General features: G+C 36.2%; 5 protein-coding genes across 5 annotated transcripts; 1 reads left to right on the forward strand and 4 right to left on the reverse strand.

Annotated features, from left to right (window-relative positions):
• Positions 1-1,955: 1,955 nt before the first annotated feature.
• On the reverse strand, positions 1,956-2,669 carry CBG10518 (the record flags this gene model as incomplete). The annotated part of the gene is made up of 3 exons (XM_002635805.1): positions 1,956-2,210; positions 2,273-2,488; positions 2,538-2,669. The coding sequence occupies 3 exons, from the start codon at positions 2,667-2,669 to the stop codon at positions 1,956-1,958; spliced, it is 603 nt and encodes a 200-aa protein (XP_002635851.1).
• Positions 2,670-3,340: 671 nt separating this feature from the next.
• CBG10516 lies at positions 3,341-6,940 on the reverse strand (the record flags this gene model as incomplete). The annotated part of the gene is made up of 5 exons (XM_002635803.1): positions 3,341-3,385; positions 3,439-3,747; positions 3,802-4,011; positions 4,880-5,596; positions 6,665-6,940. 5 exons carry the CDS (start codon positions 6,938-6,940, stop codon positions 3,341-3,343), a joined length of 1,557 nt encoding a protein of 518 aa, XP_002635849.1.
• CBG10517 lies at positions 5,845-6,549 on the forward strand (the record flags this gene model as incomplete). Its single annotated transcript, XM_002635804.1, has 3 exons — positions 5,845-5,976; positions 6,023-6,232; positions 6,295-6,549. The coding sequence occupies 3 exons, from the start codon at positions 5,845-5,847 to the stop codon at positions 6,547-6,549; spliced, it is 597 nt and encodes a 198-aa protein (XP_002635850.1).
• Positions 6,941-7,879: 939 nt separating the features above from the next.
• CBG10515 lies at positions 7,880-9,179 on the reverse strand (the record flags this gene model as incomplete). Its single annotated transcript, XM_002635802.2, has 4 exons — positions 7,880-7,955; positions 8,121-8,290; positions 8,336-8,423; positions 8,758-9,179. 4 exons carry the CDS (start codon positions 9,177-9,179, stop codon positions 7,880-7,882), a joined length of 756 nt encoding a protein of 251 aa, XP_002635848.2.
• A 754-nt stretch (positions 9,180-9,933) lies between these two features.
• Positions 9,934-11,691, reverse strand: CBG26960 (the record flags this gene model as incomplete). Its single annotated transcript, XM_045236781.1, has 3 exons — positions 9,934-9,958; positions 11,039-11,308; positions 11,381-11,691. The coding sequence occupies 3 exons, from the start codon at positions 11,689-11,691 to the stop codon at positions 9,934-9,936; spliced, it is 606 nt and encodes a 201-aa protein (XP_045099046.1).
• Positions 11,692-12,174: the final 483 nt, after the last annotated feature.

Consider the following 12,174-nt stretch of genomic DNA (forward strand, 5'->3'; position numbering starts at 1 on the left):
AATGTTTTTCCGAAACGTCTCAAAAAAATAGGTGGGATTGGATACATCAGAAATGGGACATACGAATTTACAGACAGAGTTATACAGGCTGTCGAAGTGTTGGGAACTCAGAATCTCAGAGTTTCAGAATAGGAAAAACTAGGAATCTGGAAATTTTAATATCGGAAAATGTAAGTATCTGAAAATTTAAGAACCACGGAATATTTGAAAAGCAGAATCTGAACCTTTCAGAATGTCAGAATTTCAGGATTTCAGAAGAAGATCTTGGTGCTTGCTTGGGAGATATTTCTTGTTGACCGGGACCATCTCGATCATCACGATTGGGTTCGTGGTAGCGGCGACGTCGGAAGCGAAGGCTTCAAGTTCGGTTGTGCTCGTACTGTAACTAACAGTATGTGAGTAACGGTGACTTGGAGAAGGCGAGTGAGAGAGAGAAAGTGCGAGAGGCTGTCCCGAGTGTCTGTATATCCAGATGTCTTTCAGTACGGAGAGAGTGAGAGAGAGGATCTATCCGAATGTCTGTATATCAAGATGTCTATCAGCTAAAATCATAAAAAAAGAAAGAAAAGATGATCAGAAACAAAATAAACTTCGAGGAACAATTTTCTGCTTTAAAAACTGAGAAATATGAGGAAATGACCAGGCTTTTATGCGGGCTGTTTTCTCCGAGAAAAAAAAAGAAATAGAGAAATTGAAAGAGTGTGTGGAGAGGACGTCCATCGAAAAAAAAAAGACTGTATGACAAGAGAGGAGACCTAGAGAAAAAAGATGATGACGTGGCAGAAAAAAGCTCGAATGACCAGTCATCAAACGAAGAATGATAAGTGGTCAAAACAATGTTACGAAATTCGGAATGTTTATCCGAAACCTCTCGGAAAAATAGGTGGGATTGAATACATCAGAAATGGGACATACGAATTTACAGACAGAGTACAGTACAGAGTACAGGCTGTCAAAGTCTTGGAAACTCAGAATCTCAGAGTTTCAAAATCGGAAAAGCTAGGAATCTGGAAATTTTGAATTCGAAAAATTTAAGTATCTGAAAATTTAAGAACCGCGGAATTTCTGAAAAGCAGATTTTACCTCTCGATACTTGTCAATTGAATGAAATGAGATCTCATACTGTTGTTTTCTTGTTTTCAGAAGCTGAGAATATCAGAATCTCAGAATCTCGGAATCTCAGAATCTCAGAATCACAAAATCTCAGAATCTCAGAATCTCAGATTTTCAGATTCTCAGAATCACAGAATCTCAGAATCTCAGAATCTCAGAATCTCAGAATCTCAGATTTTCAGAATTTCAGAATCGGAAAATCTAGGAATCGGGATATATTAGAATCTCAGAATCTCGGAATCTCAGAATCTCAGAATCTCAGAATCTCGGGATCTCAGAATCTCAGAATCTCAGAATCGCAGAATCTCAAAATCTCAGATTTTCAGTGTATCAGAATTTCAGAATCTCAGAGTCTCAGAGTCTCAGAATCTTTCAGAATTACAGAATCTCAGATGATGAGAATCAGAAATTTGAAAATTTTGAGTTTTTTAAGTCTCAGAATCTCTGAATCTCAGAATCTCAGAATCTCAGAACCTCGGAATCTCAGAATCCAAGGATGTGAGAATCGGAGAGTCTAAGAATCTTGCAATCTTAGAATCTCAGAATCTCAGAATCTCCGGGTCTCAGAATCTCAGATTTTCAGATTTTCAGATTTCCAGATTCTCAGATTTTCAGAATCTGATTTTTTTCAAAATCTGATTTTCAGAGTCTGCGAATCTGAGAATCGGAGAATCTCAGAATCTCAGAATCTCAGAATCTCAGAGTCTCAGAATCTCAGAATCTCAGAATCCCAGAATTCCATTCTCTATCTAATTCTGTACCGGTTATCCATAAAAAAAACATACAAAAAATTTCTTTTGAAATGCTCTTTATTCAATTATAATATCAAGAAAAAATCACAATCAATACTTTCTTGGATCGAAGTTCAAATCAAAGTTTGTCGCATAACTAATATCCGCAAAGACCTTATCCAAGTGATCGTACAAATCGCTCATTGCATGAGCTCCTCTCTCCAGTCCCACTTTTTGATCAGTGCTGCAGTCAGTACCTTCCAGAACCTTTTTGACACATGGGACCACGGTGGACGAAAATCCTTTTGGGAACGGGAACCCTTTGAAAGGGACGACGCAGTTTCCAAGTGATTTAGATATTTCTTCCTGGAAAGGGATTCTTTAACTGGAGCCCTTTAAAGTATAGAGTTCAGAAGTTTAGAACTTACATCTTCAATGCACTCTTGGGCTTCTAAAACTCGGTCCGTATAGAAATCCGTCGTGTCTAATTGAAACTTGGTCAGCTTCAATTGTCCCTTACATTCCAAATCACCAATACATTTCAAAAATTTCTTGAATTTCCCATTTCCTTGTGACCCTAACGGAGAAACCGTGGAACTGGTCTCGACCAGTATCTTTTGTGCTTCAACCAGATCTTCGGTTGTCTGAATTTTTGGAAAATTAAACAGTATAAATTTTTCTGAATCAACTCACATTGGCGAAAGTTCCGATACAGAATCTGAATCTCTCTTGCTCAGCTTCACAAAGCTTTTCAACGTTTTCATCCATATAAAGACAAGCGGCAAAGTTCAAAAGAACAGTTGAGAGAATGAGCAATTTCAACATTTTGAAACTATACTTTTCCCTATGCTCAGGTTGAATTTTATATCAAAAGTACAGAAAACAAAGCACATCATTTTCAAAACATCTAGGAAAATATAGGAATCAGGATATCAGCATCCATACTATTTTCAGCTGTGATATCATTCTTTTAAACATACAGTATATTTTTCCAGTATTTTATTATGAATCTCAGGATCTCAGAAAACCTGAAAATTGAAGAATCTGAAGATTCAAAAATAAGAAAAAATTCAGAAAAAATGAATCAGAAAAAAATGTGTTCTGAGATTCTGAAATTCCCAGATTCTCAGATTCTGAGAACTTGAAATTCTAAGATTGCAAGATTCTGAGACTCTCCGATTTTCCCATTCTTGGATTCTGAGATTCCGAGGTTCTGAGATTCTGAGATTCTGAGATTCTGAGACTTAAAAAACTTAAAATTTTCAAATTTCTGATTCTCATATTCTGAGATTCTGTAATTCTGAAGGATTCTGAGATTCTGAGATTCTGAGATTCTGAGATTCTGAGATTCTGGGATTCTGAGATTCTCAGTTTTTGAAAACAAGAAAACAACAGTATGAGATCTCATTTCATTCTATTGACAAGTATCGAGAGGTAAATTGTGTAAAAAATAAATTAAATTCCAAAAAAATTAGCGATTCCAGACATTTTCCCATTCAACGAACGAACCAGGTCGTGCTGTGGACAAAGAATTCGGTGAACTGAAAATTAGCAACATTAAATACAAACAAAAAAAAATCAATGAATGTCTCACCCCGGCGCGATTAATAATACACTGAATTTGACAATTTTCTACAGTTTGGTAAGGATCAGTTTCTCGTAGTGCCTTCAGTTCGGGTTTTGTGTAAACATCGTCAGCAAGTTCTAGAATCTCCGGAAACACTTTATCCACTCCAAGATATTTCAATTCAGCCTTCAGACCGTCTTCAGTGGTGTCACAATAGATCACTCTTCGAATATCCTTGAAATGCTCCGGCTGAGCAATTCCATGCGCTTTGCACTTGTCCACAATTTGCTTCCGAATTCGCTTGACATCCGCTTCCAGCACCATTCGATAGCCGTTCTGAAAACGATTTCTTTTTCCTACTGACCGGTACTGTAGCTCTCAAAAACTCACATTGTAGCCATCCAGAAGGTACCGAAGACCTTTGAGGATCCCCATCAAATTGTCTCTCTGCTCATCGGATGCTCCTTGGAATAATCCTTTGACAACTGTCCAGGCGACAAATTCAAAGACAAGATCACGAGCCGAAATACAGTAGTGCCCGTCTATGGCTGGAACCCAGACGGCCCGTTTTCGAGTTCGTGGGAGTGGAATGGCGATGAACTGAAATACTTCATTTTTCAGGATTTAAATACTTTCAAGAATTCGAATTTTCAAAACTTCTGAGGTTTCAAATTAACAGAAGCAATTTGACAAATTCTCGAGTACCTTACCTTTTTCGTAAAAATAGCTCCGAGACGTTTCAGAACGTTTCGGAAACAGGACGTTTCAGAACTACGACGTTTCAGAACCCGACATTTCGGAACCTGACGTTTCAGAACTTTTCTGCATTTTTTCATAGTGGTTTTTGTACATAAGATGAGTATTGCTCATTTCAATTTGTTGTTTTTTTGTTTTTTTTATTCGTTCTCCTCTACCGTACTCCAAATAATGATAGGTTCACACTCGGAAACTCTCGAAAATCGAAAAAAGTTTATATTTTCAAAAACAGTGTCATTGCTGAACGTATGCAAAAATGAAACTCATATTCTCCGGCTAAATTTTTTTTCGTACTTTTAGACATCATTTTTTGAAAATTCCAATTTTTTCAATTTTGAGAGTTTCCGAATGTGCATCTATAATTATTTGGAGTACGGTAGATGAGAACGAATAAGAAAACAGAAAAACGACAAATTGAAATGAGCAATGCTCATTTTATGTACAAAAACCACTATGCAAAAATGCAGAAAAGTTCTGAAACGTCGGGTTCTGAAACGTCGTAGTTCTGAATCGTCGTGGTTCCGAAACGTCGGGCTCTGAAACGTCCCGGAGCCGTAAAAATAGTCGTACTTCTGATATTGTGATCAACAATTTATAAGTTGACTATTTTTTGATATCTTTGACAGGAACCGAGAAAAATTGGCTCACACTTCAATGTCAGGGGCCCTTCTATCACAGGCTTCACGGGCGCGCATGCGTTACTGTAACTCACATGAATATTCGGATTCCCATCGAGCAACTTGAACACATCTTGGAACAACAGACTATATGTTGGATCCTTTGCCTGAATCGCCTCTTCAAGTTTCACAGTATTACATCCGCATCGTTGCAACTCTTCCATAAGCTCGTAGCCAAAGACATGCTTACACTTAACTTCATCAAATAATCGAACCACTAGCGTCTCCTTATCATCATTTCCATTACGGAACAAAGATGGGTTGGCATCAATAAACGCATCGAAATCCGTCAAAATAATGTCTATCACATTGACAAGATTCTCAAAATATTTGACATTCTGTGACACTGGAGTTTGCTGATGGAACTTTTGAAGATGCTTGCGGAGTCCTGTGAATTCCGGATCATGACTGTTCACTGGCAATAGCTTTTTAACTTTTTCAAAAACTTCATCCAACGTCTTTTTGATCAATCTGTGCTTACGATTGTGTTGAGTCATGTTACTCGTTTTTGATTCCAGCCGATTTTTGAGCTCCTCAAACTTCTCCTTATCATAACGAACCAACTCGCATTTGTCATTCAGTGCCTCTTCTTTGGTTCTCATGTAAATCGCAGTGATTGCCATAATCGGAAAATTCTTCTCATTCGCCTGAAGATGGCCGTCCATCAGATTGTATTGCATTAGTAGGAGAATGTCGTGTTTGTAGATGTACGAGTGACCTCCTTTCAAACTGTTGTAGATTTTTGGCATGACCTGGAATTCGGAAAAATTCTGGATAGGTAGATTTCGAGATTTGAGATTCCTAGGTTCAGAGATTCCTATATTCCTAGATTCTGCGATTTCTTTGCTCGAAAAAAAAAATGATATCACAGCTGAAAATAGTATGGATGCTGATATCCTGATTCCTATATTTTCCTAGATGTTTTGAAAATGATGTGCTTTGTTTTCTGTACTTTTGATATAAAATTCAACCTGAGCATAGGGAAAAGTATAGTTTCAAAATGTTGAAATTGCTCATTCTCTCAACTGTTCTTTTGAACTTTGCCGCTTGTCTTTATATGGATGAAAACGTTGAAAAGCTTTGTGAAGCTGAGCAAGAGAGATTCAGATTCTGTATCGAAATTTTCGTCAATGTGAGTTGGTTTGTAAAAAGTAGATTTCAATTTTTATCAATTTCAGGCCACCAAAGTCGAAGCACAAAAGATGCTGGTCGAGATTAGCTCCACTGTTTCTCCGTTAGGGTCACCAGTTGCAAGGGAATTCAAAAAATCATTGAAATGTATTGGTGATTTGGAATGTAAGGGACAATTGAAGCTGACCAAGTTTCAATTAGACACGACGGATTTCTATACGGACCGAGTTTTAGAAGCCCAAGAGTGCATTGAAGATGTAAGTTCTAAACTTCTGAACTCTATACTTTAAAGGGCTCCAGTTAAAGAATCCCTTTCCAGGAAGAAATATCTAAATCACTTGGAAACTGCGTCGTCTTTTTCAAAGAGTTCCAGTTCCCAAAAGGATTTTCGTCCACCGTGGTCCCATGTGTCAAAAAGGTTCTGGAAGGTACTGACTGCAGCACTGATCAAAAAGTGGGACTGGAGAGAGGAGCTCATGCAATGAGCGATTTGTACGATCACTTGGATAAGGTCTTTGCGGATATTAGTTATGCGACAAACTTTGATTTGAACTTCGATCCAAGAAAGTATTGATTGTGATTTTTTCTTGATATTATAATAGAATAAAGAGCATTTCAAAAGCAATTCAATGGGAAAACCGAAACAGAAAAAAGTTTTTTGAGCTTCCAAAATTCTAAAATTCACTCACCCATGGATAAATAGTGGACAATTCGGCTCGATACTGATTCAGGCTTCCGGGAAAGCTGCGAAACTTGTCAACTTGAGCAAACAATGAGGCCCATCCACCGTAGTAATTGAATCTGATGTCCTCGTTATTACAACACGGTTCGCCATTTCTGAAGACCACCAAGTCCCAGTGATCCGAGGGAAGATAGGCGTGGTAGAAGACTTCGGTACTCGGAAGAGCTGGAGCTGTCAGATATGACTTGTTTGACGGTGGTGGTGGTGGTGGAGGATCGGCCATTTCTGAAAATTTTAAACTCAGAAATTCGCAAACTGGGAGTTAAAAAAACTCGAAAATTTTGAAAAAAAATACCAAAATAAAGGGGAAAACAAAATCTTGCTAGAAGAGGGCTATTCAACATTAACCTACTTTATCTCGCTTCCTGTCAAAGTTATCAAAAACAAATAAACTAATAAAATGTTACTAATATTATAATAAACATTTTGTCAGTTGACCATTTTTTGATAGCTCACACAGGAAATAAGATATATGGGCACAAAGTTTTATAGGATGGGCTCTTCTATTACAGGTTTCTGCTAACTGAAAACCGTAAACTTTACAAAAAAAAACAAGTAACAACCGAACAAAAAACAATAAAAAAGTACGAAGTGACGAAATAAATGCGAGAAGAAAACACTTTTTCAATCAATGTGTTTTTTTTCCCACGAAAAGGAAATGTCAAAAAATAGATCTTTGATCTACCGCGAGAAAATTTTTCAAAAACAAAATTTTTTGTTTGCGGATTTGGTTTGAATTTTTATTCATTTGGAATCTGTTTTTTTATTCGAAGATTTAATTGTTGTTTTTTGGAAAAATATGTTTTTGACATTTCTTCTTGCACTACGCCGCCCCCATAACACTTGCACTTTGTAATCAACTATCACAGTTCCTTAAAAATATATCAATTTTTTTCAACTGATAAAATGTTTGTGATAATATGACAAGTATTTTATCAGTGGACAAACTTTTGATATCTCTCAAAGCAACCGAGACAATTGAGCACAAAGTGCAAGTATTCATAATGATATAACATCGTTCTTTGTTTTTTGATGAATGCTTTTTTCAGTTGAATTAACAATTTATTAGGTACATAACTTTAATTTCTGCGAATTTTGTATGCAAATTAAAGACTGGCACCAACAATTCAATAGGACGATAAATTGTCAAAAATTTAATTTTTCACCACCACGGAAGGTTGAATTTCTCCCACGACTTGCATTCCCACTGACAACAAACCGAGCCGTTTTCATGGCCGCTGAAATTTAATATTCCTGACAGATTCATAAAAAATAGATTTCATTTGCAAACATGGTCCCTAAAATAAAGAACAAGTTATTGAAACTTTTCTGCGTCTTTCATAGTAACTTTTCTCATTATCACTATTTCTCAGAAAGATCCAAGCCACCTAACACTAACAAACCTCAACCATGTTCCATAGGTACTCAGGAACGACCAAGTGCCATCTGGATTCTTAAATGGTTTCCACAACAACTCAGGACACCCATTTGGATGCGTCGGAACGAGATCGACGTTCCCACAAGACAACGCACGTAGGAAGCGTCCTGGAGAATGAATTGCCTTGAATACCACCTGAATGTCGAATGGTAAGATTGTTGCCAAAACTAACTTCCTCACCTTGCAACCCCAATCCTCGACATACCAATGCTCCCATGCATCTGGATTACCGCGCATCAAATCGACCTTCCACTCTCCGTCATAGGCTCTGAATTAATATTATTTTTATGAGAAAACTTTTAGTCAAGAAGACGGAGTGAGATAAGTTGTGATACATTTCTTCAAAGAAATGCAAGTATCGTAAAACCTGTAATAGAAGTGTATCCTAACTTCGAACTTTGAGCCAATTTATCTCGGTTCCTGTCAAAGATACAAAAAAGTTGTTAACTTATAAAATTTTTATTACGATATCAATAACATTTTGACTGTTAACACATGTTTGATATCTTGTATAAGAATTGAGATAATTGAGCTCAAACTGGACGGTGTGGGGGCTCTCATATTACAGGTTTTACGGTATTTTTCTCAAAAATGGCACTAACCTTAAATAAGTTCCATGATCCGATTTGATCATACGCTTGCCACCGGCATCTCCAGATAGTTCTCTTGTGCTCTCCCGCTGTTTCTGTTTAGCCGCTTCTGTCAGAATAGAGGCACATCGATCCAAGTTTCCATTATGGAATTCCAAAATCGCCTCATTTTTGGCTTGAACCGGAAGGCCACTCACATCGCAAACTCTTGAGATTTCATCGGCGGTGCTCACACGAACGAAACGAATGATTAAATCAAAGGTGTCCTCTTCAGGCGCAGCAAGAGCTAACTGTGCTACTTGGCAAGGTGATTTTCCGCCAAACTCATCCGATTTTCGATGGACATTTGGGTTCTCTTTGAGTGCTTGAGATTGTTTCATATTTATATGAAGGGTATTGCCATTGGCAACTTGTTTGTTGCTCATATTTCCCATGGTTAGTCTGCAAAAAGTAATTGATAAGAGCTATGTATTTATGAAAATTTATCAACGAATAACAAAGAATTCCTCTAAAAGGCTATTCTCCTTGGGAATCGCGAAAATTGAATTTCAAAATGAACATTAAAAAAGACAGAAGAAACAATGTTAAAATCGAAATTCGAAGACACTTTTTATATGAATTTTTCTTCATCTTCTTCTTCTTCTTTGATCTATTCTATTCCTCAGCAATTCACTAAACAGGTTTATCTATGGTGTCTTCTTCCTTAGTTTTTTCTACTTATCATTATGTGTCACTTTTTGGTAATGCAACCCTAGTTAATCTAATTTCAAGTGACCATTTCATAATTTCCACAACAGGCTCAGCCGGTATAGACCTACACACTCTGTGATCTGCAAGTCGACTTTTAAAAAACCTAAAGCTCAACAGTATGTATTTTTAAGTCATATGTGCTTCCAGTCAAGAAAAACGTTAAATATTTGAAATAAAATTGAAAACACTTTTATCAAATTACTGTAGTTTCGAGTATAGAAACTGAATGTAAATTCATTCTCTACTACTCCTCTTCTGTTTATCAATTTAGTGATCAAGAGAAACACAAAACAAGTGGATAGTAAAAGAATGATAACATTCTCAAGTTGCGAAAACACTTTTAAATTGAAAACTATAACAGAGACAGTATAAAGAGATTTTTTATTCATCAATACATATGAAAATTATGTAAAATTATTCACGTTGTCATTTTTAAATTTAAGATTTTTGTGAATATCTCAGTCTGAAAATGAATTTTTATGAATTTGAAAAAACGTTTGAAATGCCTTGATTTTTCTGAATCCATTGATATAAATCTTATTTTCACGTCGCCATTTTTTGGATTTTTGTGAATATCTAGGTCAACTTTTTATATTTTTAATTTTGGAAACACGTTCGGAATGCCCTATTTTTTTTCTGAATCCACTCATGTAAAAATCATTTTCAAGGATGCGAGACAGCGATGTACCCCTGAGCTGGATGTCATGAGTTCAACCCCTCATGGGGTTCTCTAGGCAAAATATCAATAAAGCTTTTTTTGATGTCTGGCCTCCTTTAAAAACACGTTTGGAATGTCCTATTTTGTCTTTATTCATTCTTTTGAATAACCTGATCGACCCGAATCATTATAAAATTAGAAAAAAAATTATTTCCGAACTGTCGATGTTTTCGTAACGGTGACTTCAAAATGATGTTTCTTTCTCGAGCAGAAGATATTTTTCGCAGTTTCCCGATACTTGGAAGCCATTGAAAAGTTCAGAAGAAAATGTGACATTGCGTTCAGGCAGAACAGCAAAGAAGTCAGCACATTCTCATGGGACCATAGTATTTCCAAAGTTAGATTTCCAGGGAATACAAGTTGGCAGAAGTCCAAAAAACCACATGGTGCACTGCATATAAAATAAATCAGGGTCATGATTAGTATCATTTTCGCCAAGCGGTGTCTGAAATTTTTTTTTTCAAACTTTATTTATCTATTTATTTATTTATTTATTTATTTACGATTGCAAGAATCGTGGAAAAAAAAGGAAAAAAACATTAAAATACATGATAATATGCCATTTTGTGTTTAGTATGCTCTGAAATTTTTAGACAAATCGAAAAATTTTCAACTGTTTTTAGCACTACAAAATTGACTGTTTCCCATTGAAAACATCAAAGTTTTTGTTAGATCATTTTGTTAAACTCAATTTATCTCGATTCCTGTCAGAGATATTCAAAAGTGATAAACTAGCAAAATATTTATCAAATGTTATCAGTTGATTATTTTTAGATATCATACAGGAGCCAAGATTAATTGGGGCAAAGTTGAAAGAAGATTTACCTCTCCACAGAACTTGTCTTGCTGACTGTGAAAAGTACAGTATTTGTGGATTTCCAAATAACACAAATCAAAAGGATAGCCAGTATTGGATAGATAAGGCTTATCAATATTTGAGAGCTTGCACTGATAAGTTCAAGGAAATGAAGTTGCTCTTCTAGACTATTAGAAGAAATCGTACAATCTGAGTTTTGTTCGGAAAAATAAAATAAAATAGATAAAACAAAACATACTAAATACATTAGCCGAACAATAAAATATCCAGATTTCGGACTAGAAATTAATTGATTATTATTAGGAAATTTCATAATCAGTAGCCTTATCAACGCCAAAGAAACCCCTAACCAGAAGGAAGTCTGTTTTAGAATATCTCTTTGTAAATCGTCGGTCCATTTTGACTGTCTAGAGATTTCTGAACAAGCTGGAAACCAAAATTGCCGTATTCGATCATGTAAGAATACTGATAGCACCAATAAATCAACAATTCCAATACCGATTAGTATAGAATTCGTGCTGGAAGTTCTTAAAGACACGTGGCATAGGATATATACATGGAGAAGGTTAATCAGGATTCCGGGTACTGTAAGAATGAGCTGAGCAATGAAAATTTGCTCTACCAAACTCTCCGTAGTTAATGAGAACTGGTAATCACTCATTGAGTCAAGAATCTTGGAGAAAAGCTTTCGAGTGTGTGGTCAGAGTCTGTGGGAACCGATGATTTATTGTCTGGTCCTGAAAACTTGGTTTTTTTTGAGAATAACATTGATCACAACGGAAAATTCAGGAAATGACAAAAGGAAATTATTTTGGGAGAGAATGGGGGGGGGGGTCAGAACAGATTAAATTGAAAACGGAATTTCGAAAAATATGCCAACTATTTTAAATTTACTTTTTAAGTAGGTTTTTTGATTAATGGAGGGAGGCAGAAAAAAGGAATACTGGAAAGAAGATTTTGAAATAACATTTCGTTATCAGAAACTATTTTTCCATTAGTTAATTTTTCTCTCTTGCCAAACAGTCATTACAAACATATTATAGACAAAGTTAATCGTTGCCTTCACTCCGTCCATTCCAGGGGTGGGCGAGAACGGGCGAAAAACCTTCACGTTTTGCAAATTTTCCTCTCTCCAAATATTGTC

The sequence above is a fragment of the Caenorhabditis briggsae genome (assembly GCF_000004555.2).
Source record: "Caenorhabditis briggsae complete genome, chrV, whole genome shotgun sequence".
Classification (NCBI taxonomy): Eukaryota; Metazoa; Nematoda; class Chromadorea; order Rhabditida; family Rhabditidae; genus Caenorhabditis; species Caenorhabditis briggsae.